We start from the raw sequence: 18,423 nt of genomic DNA on the forward strand, positions 1-18,423 counted from the left end.
GAAGCTATTGAAGTAGTTTAGGGCAGGGTGAGAAACAGGCGAAGCCACCATAATATGTCGTTTCCAGCTTAAGCAACTGAGAAGATGGTAGTACTATTTTCTGAGGTGGGAAAGCTGAGAATGCAATAGGTTTAGGAGTAGGGGTGGAATCACGAGTTTGGTTTATATTAAGTTTAAGACATCTTAGTGGAAGTGACATTTCAGCAGATGGGTATCCAAGATGGAATTTAGAAGAGAGGTTTTAGCTAAAGATACAAACTTGGGAGTTCGAATACCAGGCTATAAATTAAAATTCTGACCAAGACACAATGGATATGAAATTCCAAAATGACCAAGATGCAAATTCAGAGGAAATTTGAGGAATTCAAACACTATTTATCATTTACATTCCAAATCTCCCTTCATATAACCCTGTTGAAGATAAATATACTTGTACATAAATATACCAAAACACAGAATGTATACATTAAGTAAATTTTCAGAAAAATAACATATAAATATTGAGAAACATAGATACAGAAAATCCTCAACGCATATTTGAACACATACACACTTTGCAGGCACATGCACAAAGACATAGTCACAAATATAGTTCAGTGCACACAATATTAGCAAAGACATGAAATGTTTCCTTATTCACTCATGCACATAGAAACACAAATATTTCCAGAAACTTACACATTTATAATGATATACTGAAACACACAAATACATACATATATTGCTATAGGTAGACCACATTAAACTTCCAACCTCTGAACTATTACAAGACATCCCTTGGTGCACCGACATAGATTGCTGTACATAATGGACACTGAGCAAATGTATTTTGTATGGTTGCTTACTTGGTTGACACTGTATTAAACTGGTCATTTGGTCTCTCTTGTAGGGATTCAAGGTTATGGACTTGGTGTTTTACAGGTAGATATACAGTAAACATTACATACTCAGAGTCCTGCTGCAGTGCCAGTCAAGAAACAGGTGCTGAGTCTTTACTGAGTCCCAGGCATTATCTCAGATACAAAGAAATATGCAGACATGAAATAGAAGTCTGCTTCTCCCAAGGAGCTCAGCTATGTTGAAGAGATAGAATGCATACAAAACTAAGTATGCCGCACTTGATACTTTCCGTGTATCTACCTGTAAAACAGGCAAAACATAACTGTGCTATTTATGGTTGAACACGTAGAGACCAAAACTATAAAGAAAAGGAAGTGTTTACTGTAAAATCATGAGATTGGAAAGCAGTCTTCTGAGATACTGGCAGTGGCTGCATGGGTACTGGCTTTACCCTAATTCATTACACTGTATATTTTACACTGTACTTTTCTAAATGTGTATTCTACCTCTCGATTTCAAGAAAACTTTAAAAATGAGCAGTGCAGGGCTGATGTGATAGTTTAAAAAATTCATCAGAGACCCAGGGTTTCTCTAGCTTTCTGCTTTTCTGTCCCTAGGGCATGGACCTCATAGCAGTTTTAGATGATTCCTGGTGCTCCAGCCCAGCATATGTCCGTGTGAAATGAGAAACGAAAAAGGGTGGGGGGAAGCTAGATCTTTCCCTTTAAGAACCCTTTCTGGAAGGTTCCTAGATCACTTGCAATGTATTCCCTTGTCCAGAACTATGGGTGTTAGAAAATGTTGTCTTTATTCTAGGGACCTGCTGGCTCAGCTGAAATCTAGGGGTTTTATTATTTAAGAGGAAGGAGAAAAAGGACACTGGGAACCACTTCTTAGTTCCTGCCATAGGCAATTTGACCAAGTCACATTGCTGGTCAGAACAAAGCCAGGATCCAAAACAGGGTTATTGATGCTGAAGTCCATGATCTTTGTGTGTTGTTGTATTGCAACCCCCAAGTAAGACTCATAATTCTAAAATGGGCTAGATGTGTGCGAGTTGCCCAGAATGGGTAGGCAGGTGGATTAGAAATAGACCGACTAGAAAAGGAATGGTCAGTGAGAGGGCTATTGACTTAATGAAGGAAAAGATGTGCTAAAAAAAAAAAAAAAAAAAAGTCAACCAATGTTTGTGCATTTTTTTACATTTGTTTACAGTGGCCTTCCTATTTCCAGTAACTGGGGTATTTGGGGGTTTTGCAGGTGGTGAAAGTTCATCAAAGTACTATAACTTCCTATCTGGAAAATATAATACTGAAAACCGAAGAGAATACTGCAGAGGAACAAGCCAGGGCGGAAATTGAGAGGAAGGCTAAGAAAATCAATGACATTGCTTATGAAATGGAAAGCCGGTATGTACCAAGAGAATGGATGGTAGGATGGACAGCCCACTTGCTGTTACTTATATGTATTTTTTAAGAGTTTAAGATTTTACCACCAGGGATACCTTGCTTCAGTGTCCATTATTTTATCAGTATAACTCCTTAGAAGCTAACATGCCTATACTTTTGTCTGGTAGGAGAATTGGGAATAGAATTTTCAGCGGTCTGGTGCAGTCCGGATCACTTTCATTATTACTTACTTTTAGAATGCCACAAAGCATGAAAGGAATGTGAATCCATAAGTGAAACATTACTTGGACTTCACCTCATGATGTTTGGTTTCCATGTATAGGTTGTATCTCTAATATTCCCTTCGTGGCAGCAGGGCAAATGAAGGACAAGGTCAAATTTGATTTTTTCATGGTGTTAACCAAACTCACCAGGAATGTAATATTTCGGATCACTTAATCAAGGAAAAGGCGAAGGTGGGATTTGAGCAGTGGCGTTCCTTACATAAGCAAGGAAGATCTAAGCTTAAATAGGCAGCTCAAGTAAAGCAACAAAGAAAATAGTTTAATGTGTTTATTTTTCAGTCGAACTCAGCTTCAATCAGAGGAAATTGTTGCCGAGTTGGTTTATAGTTTCCTGATCCCAGAGGTGCAAAAGGACTTTGTCAAAGAAAAAGGTAAGCCACTATAAATGCTTCACTTTATGAATTTTTTTTTTTAAATATGAACTATTTTCACTGTCCCAGAGATGTAGATGGGGTACAATTCTAATAACGTTTGACAGAGTACCCAAATCCAAACCGTCTTTAAGAGAAAGCTCCCAAGTTCCCAGAAGAGATGTATTTTGTGATTTGATTTTTTAAAAAAACATAAAGCAAATGTTGAGAATATGCAGGATTTTGAAACTGTAGCAGCCTTTTTAGACAGGGCACATGCAAGGTGGGTGTCGAAAAGCTGGGATGCCGGAATCTACTCTGCTGCTCTGCCTGTGTCACAAATATCTCGTATTTCTGCCAAGACTGTATCTAAGTATAAATATCCTCGTCATTTGGCAAAAGTGACGTGTTTTTGAAGATTGATGCTGTTAGTCATTAGAGAAGGATAAAAAATATGTCTAAAGAAAAAGAGTATTCTTCTGGAGTTATCAGACTGTTGGTGACAGACCTGAACCCAGAGGCGGGGGTACAACCAGAAGATAAATATTTAAATGGAATTACATCTCAGAAGGTTTCACAGTTATGCAGAGGAATTCTAGACAGGTTTAAGAGAAGTGTAGTATTTCAGTTAACCAGGGATAAAGAAATGAGAGAGTTCTCATGCATTTCAAGAGAAGAAGGAAATATCTTATTTTCCCATTATATGATTGTACTGTAATTTTTAAACCAGTACCCTCTAACAAGTGTTTAGTTTCTCGCCAGTGTGTTTTCCTGGAACTAGTGGTGCTGCAATCAAGGTGTTTTACACATATCCTGGTCATACTTCTGAGGGTAAATTCTTAGCAGTGCAATGCTAGAAGTAGGGTAGGTGCATCTTACATTTTGATAGATACTACCAAATTCAAATTGCCACCGTGAAAAAGAGTGTTCCAATTTATATTCCCATCGACAGTGTATGATAGTGCCTACACCAACAAAATTTAATTTTCAGATCAAATAATAAATATTTCTATGTCACCTTATATTATAAAAGGAATCTTGTGTTACCCAGATCCTTAAGAAAATATGCAGCTCCTTTCTACTTTTTCTAGGTCCCAAGTGACATCAGCTTGCTTCAGATCAGTTCCACCTGAGGGAATTGAAGGAGTGGGGAAGTAGTGTGTTGACATCCCACCCCCGCCACCTCCCCCAGCTTCTCCTGATTCTGAGGGGAAGGAGCTGGAGGAGGAAGTTGAGCTGAAGGAATCCAGTGGGACTTGTCTGTGGGCAAACTGGGCAAGTCCATACCTCTTTCCTTGTATGCACACCAAATCAAGAAAAACATACAGACAGGAAGCACAAACCAGGACCTTGTTTCTCTTTTCAAACAAGAGAACCATGTGTGTATATTATATATACTCTTTACCCCAAATTAAGATAATATTATATACAGACGGTTTTGAAATCTCTCGTGTTTTTTTTTTTTATTAAAGATAATGGATTGGAAAGACCTTGATGAGACCTGTATATAGATGTAAAATAACAGTAACTACCAAATTTTAAATGCATCCTAAGTTCCAGACAATACACTAAGCAGTTTTAAAAGTACTTCATCTCAATTTCTTAAAATAGCTGTAGGTATGTTCTCATTTTTCATTTAAGAAAATTAGTGCTTAGAGACATTATATGACTTGCAGATTTGAAACATGCTCTATGTGGCTCCAAAGTCCCCATACTTTTGACCATACTACTGTGAAGTGCTCTAAGTTCCTGTGTGATTTACCCTACATAAAATAGCTGATACCTAAATAGCACAGAATCCAATCCACAGTACTTCTTACTGTCCTTTTCTAGCTGGATGACTTTGGGCAAATTACCTAACCTCTTCATGTTTCAGGTCCCGCATCTGAAAATGGGGATATTAATAATATTCTTTTTTAGGGTTATAGGGTGGTTTAAATGAATAATTATATACCAACTGCTTTAAACAGTACCTGGCACAAAGTAAGGATAAATTTGAATTGCTAATATCACCACCACCATCATCAACATCATCGTCGTCGTTGTCATCATCATCATCATCATCACCACCACCACTCCCTTTTCAAGGGAAATGGGATGCTTAATATACTAAGCCTTGGTTATAAACATTCTTAGAGTATAGAACTAGGATCACCTTCTAAAGCTGTGCGCTCAGAAACTCTTCACCAATCAACAGATACCCTCCATATTAGGAAGTAAGGCTCAAAGAGAAATATGAGACACCTTACCTTTAGGTCATTTAAGATCTTTGCATTATGAATTTGCATTATGATGCAAAACTATCATTTCTACCACTACCCTCTTGAGAAACTTTGAGAATGATTTTCTTCAGACTTTCAGAGTAAAAATTGTTCTGTCACTTTGGCACAGTGAGGAATGCACAGCGGAAGCATATTCTTGCAGCTCATCAGATCATCCACAGGCACACAGAAGCCATGGTCAAAAGGAATTTTGCTGAGCAACAGCAAGTGGACACCTCAGACACTGACACATTATCTAAGGAAGAAACTCAAAATGAGAAAGACAGCTAAGGTGAGTTTGATTTTTCATCTGGCAGGAAGTAAAGAAAAGAAAAAAAGTAGCATCATTCAGCTTTGTGCTATACTCTAACAATCATAATGTGAAACGATTGTCTATTATTTAAGAAAGTGAAGCACTCCCATTTAAACTCACACATTTCATCTAGGTTATGGAATGTACTGTTGAAATTATTAGAGAATAGAGTTGATACTATAGTAATTGGACTCTTATGACCAAAAAACAGGACTCTAGATTATGTTTATGATTTCTATTAACATATGACTGTACTTCATCACAAATAAAGCTAAAAATGTGCCAGTGTTATAAAAAAAAAAAAAAAAGCTTATTCTTATGGAAGTAGACAATGTATCCCTATGGCATTACGCTTGTTGAAAACATAGCGTGTGGCACAGCCTGCCCAGTTCTACCCCAGATGCCTTCTGCAATGCCTACCAGGAATTGGTCTTAGGCTCAACTAAACATTCATACTCACAATAATAACATAGACCACAATTTGATTATTTTTGAGTATCAGTCTACTCAGAAATAAATCAGACAGGAACCACAGTTTCCAGCAGGGCAACATTCAGCATTTGTCTTCCTGTGGGAGCTCTTGCCATATCCACACAGAAGAACACATAGCTATTTTCTCTAGGCCCCAGGTTACAAAGCTCAGGTACAAGGAAAAGAAATTCACATTGAATGGGTGCAGGAGTTGCTCTGCTTTGCATGCCCCAGGGTCTGTATCTCTTGTAATAATTCCATATCCAGAGTTTCCAGTGTCTCCCCAAAGGATTTTATTTGGAGATTGTTTTATTTTATTTTATTTTATTTTATTTTATTTTATTTTATTTTATTTTATTTTATTTTATTTTATTTTATTTTATTTTATTTTATTTTATTTTATTTTATTATTAAATGTATCAGGGTGACATTGGTTAATAAAATTATATAGGTTTCAAGTGTACAATTCAATAACACATCATCTATATATTACATTGTGTATTTACCACCCAAAGTCATATCTCCTTCCTTCACCATATAGTTGACCCCCTTTATTCTTATCTACCTCCTTCCCTCCCCGCTTTCCCTCTGGTAATCTCTAAACTGTTTTCTGTGTCTATGAGTTTTTGTTTGTTTCTCTTATTCATTTGTTGTTATCAGTTTTATATTCCACATATAAGTGAAATCATATGGTTCTTGACTTTTTCTGTCTGACTTATTCGCTTAGCATGATAATTTCAAGATTTATCCATGTTATCAAAAATGGCAATATTTCATCTTTTCTTATGACTAATATTTCCATTGTATATATGTACCACATCTTCTTTATCCAATCATCTATCAAGGGACACTTTGGTTGTTTCCATGTCTGGGCCACTGTGAATAATGCTGCAGTGAACATTGGGGCGCATATATCTTTACAGATAAATGTTTTCAAATTTTGGAGATAGATACCCAGAAGAGGGATTGTTAGGTCATATGGTAATTCTATCTGATTTTTTGAGAACCTCCATACTGTTTTCCATAGTGGCTGTACCAGTTTACATTCCTACCAGCAGTGTATGAGGGTTACTTTTTCCCCATAACCTCTCCAACACTTGTTATTATTTGTCCTGTTGATGATAGCCATTCTAACAGGTATGAAGTGGTATCTCATTGTAGTTTTGATTTGCATTTTCCATAATAGCTAGTGAAGTTGAGCATCTTTTCATGTGTCATATGTTGGCAGTTTGCATGTCTTCTTGGGAGAAGTATCTGTTCAGGTCCTCTGCCCATTGGATTTACCCATTGACAAAAGTTAGCACACTCAGGAAAGCCCAAAGCTACAGTTTCCTATTCAGTATTAATAGTCCATTTATAATTCCTCCCAGCCAGATGTCAGTTATTAATCAGGAGTCATTTTACCTTAAGTAGTGCTGCTTAGTAACATAGTTGGCATTACCACCTGTCAGATACTAGGAGAGCAGAGCTAGAGAGTCATTTGAAAGTAAAATTCTCATGAGAAGGGGAAATGAAGTGAACAGTTTGCCTCTGACTTTTCTCTCAGCCCTCCCACGGTGAGGCACATCATTCACTGTTTTGGCCTGAGGGTATGCTGTGAGGTTAGGGAAGGCACCGAGGTTTAGGGGAAATTTGAGCCTGGCATTCAGAAGATTTGGGTATTGGCCAGCTCTGCCACTAACTCTATAATCTTACACAAATAATTTCCTTTCACTTCAGGCTTGTCCATGCACAAGTGACCAAGAGACCCTCTGCAGGGGCATCTATGGAGATCTTAAGTCTCAATAAAAGAGGATCGTGGAAAAAAGGTTGAGATGAGGGGGAAACTAAGAAAGATAGCAGAGAGAAAATTGATCAAGTTCTCTTAAATATCAAGCTGTGGCTATAAATCACAGCTAAAAAACTTTTGTTTTTAATAATGAAATAACCTCTGAAACCATTGAAGATAAAAAACCATGTATTTATGTGTAGTGTTAAATACTATCTATGTAATACCAATTCAAGGACCAAAGCATTTTGCCTATCTTACTACTGTGATAAAAGTTAGGGTAGTCATTTTTTTTACTTTTAATAAGATTAATAATTTACATAGTTTAAATTGAATACATCTGCTTTTACTTTTGAGTATAACACCTATTCTATGACATCCATGGTGAGCTGTGAAATCAAGTCAGAAGAATGTTTAAATGATTTTCTCTTTTATACTCAGTGAAAGTAAAATATATTTCATTAAAACCTATGTAAAGCATATTGTAATCATAAAATGTAGTTTAAAAAATCTAGTTGCTAGGCTAACTACAGATACTCAGCAAGGAAGAGCAACCAATAAATTAATAAAGTATCTTCTTAATAATTTATTAAGTGGCTAGAACATGATACTTAGTGGCACCCCATAGTATATATTACTCTCTTTTCCTTCTCTCAGAAGAAAGGAGGGAAGGATAGATGTGAAATTATTTAATAATGCTTAGAAAAAGGGGCAGTAAGCATGGACCATTGCTTAAAAAAACTTTTTTTCTGAAGAAGACAAGTAGAGCTAACAAAATAGAAATTTCTGGGCAGAAATCTAGAAGACAAATTCAGAATGTTGAGTCTGGCATTTGGAGCCACTTTTTTATAGAAAATATGGCTGAAAGGCTGAGCAATGCTTTTATCAGGTTTTTAAAACCAGGGGAACAAAAACTGGAGTCAAAGTTGAGGCCCTGGTAAACCTCTTCCACTTGAGGTGGGACTCCAAAAGGCTATGCCATAATTGTAAGGGTTAATTGGAAGTAAACCATCCCTCACATACTTTTCAGTTTAGCTTCTGATCGTCCGAATGATCCATAAAAAAAAAAATCTCAATTCCAGAAATGGATTTAAGGGATCCTTGATTCTTGTTGCCCGAAGGAACTTGTCAGAAATAAAACTTAAATTCTCTTTGGAGAAACTTGACATCATCTTAGACCTTGGTTAATTTTTACAAACAATTTTTCATGTACAATTTCCAGAATACAATTGAGGATATCCACATGTATGAGGAGGCACAGCAAATATAAGCAGCAACAGAAATTACAGATAATAGAGACAGACCTAAAGGAATTTAAAATATTGGAAGTGTTAAACATAGATTTTTAAAATTACTTACTGCTTAGGACTTCTAGTGTCCATTAGTGTGAGGAAATAAATTTCTGTTGTTTAAGCCACCCAATCTATGGTATTTTGTTATGGCAACCCGATCTGATTAAGATAGATTTTGGTACCAGGAGTGGAGGTCTGCTCTAACAAATGCCTGAACACGTGGAAGTAGCTTTGGGACTAGGTAATGGGTAGAGGTGGGAAGAATTTTGAAGCACATGCTAAAAATATGGGTCTTAAGGGCAGTTCTAGTGAGGTCTCAGACAGAAACGTGGAATGTATTATTATTGGAAATGGGGGAAAGGCAGTCCATGTTATAAAGTGGCAGAGAACTTGGCTGAACTTCATTCTTATGTTTTATGGAAGTTAGAACTTGCAAGCAATGAAATTCCATATTTAGCTGAGAAGATTTCTAAGCAAAGTATTAAAGGAGCAATTTGATTCCTTCTGACTGCTTATAGTAAAATGTGAAAGCAGAGATGAATCGAAGAAGTAATTGTTAAACAAAAAGGAACAAGAACTTGAAGATCTTAGCTTATCCATATTTCAAAAGATGAGAAAGAACACAAAGGATGTAGCTGAGCAGCTATTTGATAAAGAGCTTATGGGAGTGTAAGAGTAGGGATTCTGCCAATTTGAAATGAAAGTGTTGGAGACAGGATGAAATGAAGGAGACTGTCAGACTTCTTGGATTTGACAGGATGAGAAGATAGAGCTATTATGCTGCAAATGTGCACAATTCTTCAAGAAGAGGGAAAAATAACCCTGAAGGTAATTCAGAAATTATCAGGGCCACTGTCTCAGTTTCAACAGGTCAGATGGCCTCTGCTCAGAATCTTAAGGGTGGGATCACCTGTAGAACCCTACCCTAGCAGAGCTGTAGTGACGGGATCACCACAGAGAGCCATGAGGTGGGGACACAGCAGAGCTGAAGAAGCGGGGCCACCTAGCAGAGCTGTAGGAGTAATGCCGCCATTCCAGTGACCTGGAAGGCAGGACAATGAGCCAAAAAGGATTCATCTCAAGCTTTAAGATCCAACAGAATTTGCCTGACTGGGCTTTGGACTTACTTGAGTCCCATTACTCCTTCCTTTTGATTTCTCCCTTTTGGATTGGAAATATCTATTCTGTGCCTGTTCCACCATTGTATTTTGGAAGCACATAACTTGTTTGGTTCGTAGCTACAGGAGAATGTTACCTCAAGATGAATCATACCTTGAGTCTCCCCTGTATCTGATTTAGATAATATTTAGATCAGACTTTGGACTCTAGACTTTAGAGTTGACATTCAAATGAGTTAAGGCTTTGGAGCTGTTGGGATGGAATGAATGTATTCTTCAAGTGAGAAGGATGTGAATCTTGGGGGGCAGGTGTGGAATGTTATGGACTAAATCATGTCACCGCAAAATTCATAAGTTGAAGCCCTAACCTCCATTGTGTTGGCATTTGGAGATGAGGATTGTGGGAGATAATTAGAATTAGATGAGATCATGAGGGTGGGTCCATCATGATGGGACTAGTTTCTTTATAAGAAGGGACACCAGAGAGTTTGCTCTCTGTATCTTTTCCTGCTACGTGAGGACATAACTAGAAGGCAGCTATCCACAAAATGTGTCGCAAAGCAAGTGTTAGCCATTTCAGGGTTTAAATCATGTATGTTCTCTGGTAAAAATGCAATGAAACTAGAAATCAGTAATAAGATACATGTTTGGAAATTAAGAAATATAGGTGTAAATAAGTATTCATCAAAGAAAGTATCAGAATAGAAAGTCAAAAATATTTTGAACTGAAAAATAACAAAAATGCTGTATATTTATCAAACTTGTGGAATGCTGCTAATGTAGCACTTAGCTGGAAAATTGTAGTCTTAAAGGTGTTTATTAGAAAAGGTGAAAAGATTAAGCATCCTTTTAAAGAAATTAGAAAAATAACAGAAAATTAGATGCAAAAAAAAAAAGTAAAAGAAGGAAATAAATAAAAATTACAGAAATTGATGAAACAGAAAATAGTCATGTCTTCTGATTCTAGGTAGGCCGTAATAGGTAGCTGCAATAATTAGAGGAAAGGATGGATTCACTGTAAATGTCATATTTTTAAAGACATTGGAGAGCTGTGGAAACAAAGGGGACTAGATGAACTAAAATGGTAGAGAAGTAAAGAGTTCTTCCTAAATGATCTGAGGTCACTGGCCATTTTCTTCCCTTGGGGCATTGGCCACGCCTGGGCATGAGCTGAGACTCAGGCTTGCCAAAGGCAGAGGGACTAGGGGATATTAAGCCGCTTCATATACTTCCTGTACTGTCAAAATTAAAACTAGAAGCAAGATTTCAATTCCCACACATATTTATAGTGACTATATTTTCTGAGTTTAAACTGTATTTCCAGGACCATGTTTTTGACCTTGAAACAAGTCAAAGGAATTTCCATATTTCGAAATCTGTTTAACCGTGCAATGAAGACATGCTCACCTAACCTTCAGTCGGAAGTGATTAATCTGCATTGTAATGACATGTTAAAAAAATTTCAAGAGAAGAATCTAATGGAATTCTAAAAGTACCTTCTAAGTAATAAATGTACACAATTAAAAGCATATGCTCATGGATAGATATTAGTATTGGTAGCACATATCTGTGTGAAAGACATTTTCAAAGCTGAGATGAGAGATGTCTCATTACCTATCACCATTAGCAGGTGAACATGTGCAATCAATTTTGATGATTTGAACCTCAGACAAAATGTTATCTCTTAAATAAGAGTTCCATTCTTCTCATTAGTAGACCTCTATTACAAAAAATATAGTCAATTATTGTTACTATATTTGAATTTTATCAATAAAGAAAACTGTGACAGTTTGTTTTCTCTCTTTTTCTTTGAGTACCTGTTGAATATCCTTGATTTTGTCTTTTTGGCCCAAAAGCCTAAAATATTTGCTGTCAGGATCTTTGCAGAAAAAGTATGTAAATCTCTACAGCAGTTAAAATGAATGAAGTAGAACTAAATACGACAACATGGATAAATCTCGCAGATATAATAAGGTTCAAAAAAGGCCAAAAGCAAAAAAAAAAAGTCTATTTATATAAAGTTCAAAACCAGTACTAAACTATGGTGTTTATGAATGTATAATTAGGAGGTAAAGATATAAAGAAAAGCAAGGAAGTGTTTACTGTAAAAATCAAATAAAAACAATAGTGATTACTTTCAGATGATAGGGAGAGGGTTGTGATTGGGAAGGAGTAAGTGAGAGCATATGGGATTTCTTGACCTAGGTGGTATTTACATAGATGAATACTTTACATGAATTCATTAAGCAGGACAATGTTTTTTTGTACTTTCCTGTATGTGTCATTTTCCATAATTAAAAGTTAGAAATATGTATGTATATGCACAAATATGTATATACATGCATTATGCCTGCAATATACACAGACTATTTCTGGAAAGATCAACAAGAAATTGGTGAGTAGTTGTTGCTAGACATGGAAACTGGGGACTGGAGGTCAGACTAAAGGGAAAGAGACTGACTTTTCTCTTGTTTATATTCTTCTGTAGTTTCAGTTTTTTAATGGTGTACGTATGTTAACTTTTCAGTTATAACCCAGTTAATGTAAAGTTTTTTTTAAGTGCTAGAATTTGGAAACCGAGACCGTGTGAGCCAAGAAACGTTTGGATCATGGGGCTCATAGTGGCAGATCTGGGCTATGTCTGGGGCTGTCCGACTTCAAAACCAGGGCTCTGTGTAATTGTATATCACAGTAATTTTTTAGATATATTGATCAGATAATGATTGTTTCTAAAAAGAGGACATAACCATAACCATTTGTGTTGTTTTTTACAGATTATGACCTTTTTTTTAAAGAAGCTGTACAAATCATCATAAATAATTCCAGTAGTCTGTGCTTCTCCCAAGATGTGCACCTCTTATGGGCTTGTCAATGTGCGATTCATAAGGAAGGAGATTTATTTTTCATAAACTCCAATAATTTAAAAATGATTTTCAGTAATAATAATCAAATGAAGGAGATTTATTCTCTTCAGTGTTTCCTGGGTACTCTACTTCAAGAGAAAATTTTTTCGTGTCTCATTTCAACATTTTGTTCATGAAGATATGCTGGCATGTTGAGTCCAACAAAAAACAATGTTACTGGATATTTCTTGAGTAGTTTTGGTTTGCTGTTCATAGTGTATTAGCATTATCTACCAAGGTTGAAAATATGCATATTCCATGACCCAGAATTTCACCTCTTAGATATATACTGAATAGAAAAGCATGAGTATATGTACCAAAAGTCATGATAAGAATTTCCATAGCAATACTATTCATGATAGACCCCAGACTGGAAACTGAAATGTCCATCTACATTGGAATAAAAAAATGAAGTGTGGTATGACACATAAAAAATGGCACAGCAACTCGCCATTGAGCTTTAGATCTAAGAAGTATAAGCATGCAACACTCAGAGGGAGGGTGATGTTGGAGAGCAATCTGTTGGTCTGTGTGTTGACAAGCATTAGGGTTGAATGCACCCTTCCTCATTTAAAGATCCTTGAATAGGAAAAACAATTTAAAAAATAGTAATAGTAATAGTAATAGTAAACAAATTAACGTGGGACTCACATAAAGAACTTACAAAAGAAAATGTATGTCACTCTTAGAAAATATCTCATTAAAGGAAGCAAAAGCTTCAAAAACTATCCTCTCGGTGTTTTTAATAGGAGGCAAAAAAGAAATGGCCTCAGGAAACTGAAACAGGAAATAAGAACAGAGGCCAAGAAACAGATGCCGGCAGAAAAGAAAGCTGGCTAAGATGAAAAAAAATACAGAAAGATTAAAAATCCAGTGACATCCATTTGGATGCAGAAGCCTCACAACAGAGAATAAAATTGGTATGTTGCTGACAAATGTGTTGTCACCCAATGTGGGATGGGAATGAAAGGGCAAAGAGATAAAAATGGCAAGGAGGTTAGCTCTGGATGACCAATCCCACAAGCAATAGGAATTCTTAAAGAATTTTCCACGATAAGGAAAATAGAAATAATAATCAAAGTTATAATAACGGGTTTCCTGAGCTGAAAAAAAATGCTTGACCATACAACCTTGAAAGAGTTTACCTGGTCCTGGGAAGACTAAGGCGGGGCAATTTTTCTCCTCTCAGGATCACTAACAGAAGAGTACTGTACAAACAAGGAGGCGATTGAATTTTGTTTTGTTCCTTTAAAAATGCTAACCTGCACTGGATGAATTTATATTATTCACATGTGCATTGAAAAATCAGGAATATAGAATGAGAAGAAGCAAGTTAGAGATGATGGGACAGAAGGTGGGAGGAATAATGCTGTATACACAGCAGACTTCTTCAGTGAAGAGCCAGACACTATTTTAAGCTTTGTAAGCCAGACGGTCTCTGTTGCAGCTACTCAACTCTGCTGTTGTAGGGTGAAAACAGCCACGGATAACACATAAATGAATGAATGTGGCTGTGTTCCAGTAAAACTTTATTTACAAAAACTGGCAGCAGGCAGGAGTTGGCCCATGGGCCATAGTTTGCCCATTCCTGCTTATGTAGCAGTGAACTAAAGTTAAAATCAATACCTGCTTTGAAAAAGGATTTAAAATGTCTTCTAATAAAGAGCATATAATGAAACTCAAAATAGAATATTTTCTTTAAAAAAACTTTACATAGTCTTCTAAACATGCTTTGTATTTAGACAAAAAGGAAAATATAAGGTATTACAAAATTCCCATTAGCTAATTGAAGATTACCAGGAGAGGGAAACATTTTTTCTGATACTGTCAACCTTCTAACTATAATGGCATGAATTTAAACACCTCAACTTTAATAACCTTTGTTCTTGAAAATGAAACACCGTGAGTGATGAGCCAAACTTATGTTTCAAGCCAAGTTATCATGGCAACGAGAGCCAAGTAGTAGATGAAGGATAGAGCAATACAGTAAATAGCAACACACAGTCACAATAAACTGATTTCTGAAGTATTAGAAAACTTTTCTTGCATGGATTCATAATCAGATATAGTGAATCCTTGTGCCACTTAACAAAGGCACTGCCTCTCTTCAAAATGCTTAAGAATAGGTAAGGTGAAATCCAAGCAGTGTGTAGTGTGGGTAAAGGATCTCTTTGGGATGAGAAACTGTTAGTACAAAATTGTTATAGAGTCCAAATTTTTGAAGTGCAGAACAATTATATTAAAAAGTCTGAGTATAAGTTAGTTCAAGGGACTTTCCCACCACTAACTCTCACCCCCTCCTCAGTTCTAGACCATGGTACCCACTTGAGAATAGAGTTGCACCTCCTAGAAGACTTTGAGTACTTTTATGCAGTACTGGAGGCTCACAGACCCAGTTACTAGTAGAACAGAGAATGCCAATGAGCATGGGAGTGACAGTGAATGGTCTCCAGCTGTGCTTACTATTGTGGAACAAAAGCCAAGCTAACACCCTACCAGTGCAGTGGCATGGGGGTTAAGAGAAGGCTCTGGAGCCAGATGGTCTGGATTGAAATCCCAGTCCAATGGCTTTGTATCATCCTCAGATGAGTTACTAAACCTCATGAAGGCTTAGCTTCCTCATGTCTAAAATGGCATAACCATAGAATGTACATCATAGGGTTTGTGTGTAAAAGGCTTAGAACAGCATCTGCCATATAGCAAGCACCCCATAAGTATCAAGTATCTATTTTCACTATCGCTGCCGGATAGCAGCAAGAAAGACATTAGTGGAGCATATTTCTTGCTTTTAAGGCAAAGTAACTACACCTATCGCTATGTGACCCACTAGATGTCAGTCTCTAACCAATCAGATGAGTTTTTCCATCTCGCTCTGGGGAGAGAGTAAGGGATAGAATATGGATGTGCTGTCATCCCTCCCTCTCCACAAGTGGGGAAAGGCGAGGAACGAGTGCCCCGTGTTCTGAAGAATAATGAAGTATTGACAATAGGGCTTCCTCTCTACTAAACATCAAAGCAGTAGAAGAAAGCTGGATGTCCCAGAAAACTTACCTAAAACCATTTAAGAATGAGGCATCTTTTATTATAGGTGCCAAATGTTGAGAAAACTGGAAGAAAGGGAGTACAATGGTTCTCAACCATGGCTGCATATTAAAATCATCTGAGTACTTTAAAAATTGGTTCTTGGACCTCTCACCAGACCAATTAAGATATAATTTTTATAAGGGGCTAATATCCAAAATATATAAAGAATCCATATAACTCAATAGCAAAAATCCAAACAGTCTGTTTTAAAAATGGGCAGCAGATCTGAATAGACATTTTCCCAAAAAGGATAAATAGGTAGCCAACAGGTACATCATTAATCATCAAGGAAATGCAAATCAAAACCACATGAGCTATCACCTCATGCCTATTAGGATGGCTGTTAGCAAAAAAACACAAGAAATGAATGTTGGCAAAGATGTGGCGAAAAGGGAACCCTCGCGCACTATTGGTAGAAATGTAATTGTGCAGCCACTATGGTAAACAGTATGGAGGTTCCTCAAAACATTAAAAATAGAACTTCTATATGATCCAGAAATTCCACTTTTGGGTGTTTATCTGAAGAAAATGAAAACACTAATTCAAAAAGATATGTGCAACCCCCCCCCCATGTTCATTGCAACATTATTTACAGTAGCCAAGATATGGAAACAATCTGAGTGTCCATAGATGGATGAATGGATAAAGAAATTGTTGTATACATATATACAATGGACTATTATTCAACCATAAAAATAATGAAATCTTGCCATTTGCCATAACATGGATAGACCTCAAGGGCATTATGCTAAGTAAAAGAAGTCAGAAAAAGACAAATATCATATGATCTCTCTTATATGTGGAATCTAAAATGAAAACAAAACCTCAAGCTTGGTGATACAGAGAACGAATGAGTGGTTGCCAGAGGCAGGGGATGGGGTATGGGAGAAATGGGTGGAGGGGGTATAATTTTATTTTTTTTTAAAAGAATCTATGTTGCAGATATATGACATAAGTTCGCTGAAGGGAGTTGGAGGAAAATTTTCCTAAGTAACTTAGGAAATGAGTAAAACTATAAGAATAAAGACTAAGGAACTGTACATAAGCACTGTACTGTAGTTAATAAAGTTGTTTCCCACGGGAGTACAGGTTAACAGTTCTGACTCCACTACACATGTATCCTGGAATTGAGTAAATAAGCTAACTGATGATGGATACTGGTTTTTTTTTTAAAAAGGAAAGGAACCTGTAGAAGTGCAGTCAAGCAAGGGTATTATTTTAAAGCATCCCAGGTGATTTAATATTCATTCAAGGTTCAGAGTAAGAGAAACTTTTCCCAAGGAAACTGTCACTCCCAGGCATTTACCATTCAGAGAGAAGACAGGTCTTCAGTACACGTTTTAATGATATTTTATTTCTAAAGCCTCAAATATTCCAAAAACAAACAAACAAAAAATGTGGGAGGAAACACTGATACTGGCACATTCATAACACCTGTACTTCCTCTACCATAGCACATATCACACTTGATTATAATTGCCTATGAAATCGTCTCTCTTGCCAGCTTGCCTATTACCTCTGTTGGGAGGGCAGGAGCTGTGCCTCCTGAGTTCACTTGTGTTTATTCCTGGTGCCTGGTCCAGCCTCTGGCACATGGTAATCTCACAATAAATATTTATTGAATGAAATTATACATACTTAATGTTTGTAGAAGCAAACATTTGTGTGGTCTTGAAAAACATTTATGATGTCTTGGTATTTTATGCTACGAAATGGATTTTCAAGAACATAATTCAAGTTTATAACAATTTCTAATAAATAAAGATTTAACATTTTTTGATTCAACTGGTGAATGTTATCACGGAATTGAGTAAGTCATAAAGGGAGGAAGGGCCTTCTGTCTACATCCTGAAAGGAATTTGTCCTATTATCCATGTACAAACAACATTCAACAACTTAAGAAGCCTCCAAGAAAGGTTTTAGAGAAAATGCAGAAATGTGCTTCTCACTGTTTATAATAAAGGTTAACAATATTATATTAAAATGTGACTATAAAGTCTGCTTCCAATGATGACAGAAGAGGTCAGCAATTTTTCACCAGAAGAGTATATAACTGGATAAAATAGTCAAAAACACCCATTTTAGGGCACTAGAAATCTACCAGAGATGGACAACAAATTGAAAACCTGCTAGAGATTCAGATTAAAACAGCAGAGATTCAGGTTAAAACTATTCTCTATCCTACCCCCACCAAGCTCAGTCAACGGGGGTGGTAGTCTTCAAATCCAGCAGCTTTGCTGCCAGAGAGGGAAAACTTGTTTCAGGGTGGGAAGGTGGGGTGAAATCTTTTGACTTTACACTCTGAAAGCAGTGAACTTGGTTAGAAATGA

General features: G+C 36.6%; 1 protein-coding gene across 4 annotated transcripts in view; it reads left to right on the forward strand.

Moving 5' to 3' along the window:
• CFAP91 (cilia and flagella associated protein 91) overlaps window positions 1-16,485 on the forward strand; it is a 67,612-nt gene extending 51,127 nt beyond the window's left edge. For 2 of the 4 annotated variants that reach the window (XM_039843098.1, XM_039843101.1), the window contains 4 exons: window positions 2,101-2,249; window positions 2,813-2,904; window positions 5,275-5,436; window positions 12,881-13,080. In XM_039843098.1, coding sequence (XP_039699032.1) covers window positions 2,101-2,249; window positions 2,813-2,904; window positions 5,275-5,435 — 402 coding nt within the window. In that variant the 3' untranslated portion in view covers window position 5,436; window positions 12,881-13,080. Of the gene's footprint in view, window positions 1-2,100; window positions 2,250-2,812; window positions 2,905-5,274; window positions 5,437-7,647; window positions 12,853-12,880; window positions 13,081-13,758 lie in introns of those variants that run through there. The other 2 variants (XM_039843099.1, XM_039843100.1) reach the window with 2 other exon arrangements.
• The last annotated feature ends 1,938 nt before the right edge of the window (window positions 16,486-18,423 follow it).

The sequence above is a fragment of the Pteropus medius genome, unplaced genomic scaffold, assembly GCF_902729225.1.
Source record: "Pteropus medius unplaced genomic scaffold, Ma_sr-lr_union100, whole genome shotgun sequence".
Lineage (NCBI taxonomy): Eukaryota > Metazoa > Chordata > Mammalia > Chiroptera > Pteropodidae > Pteropus > Pteropus medius.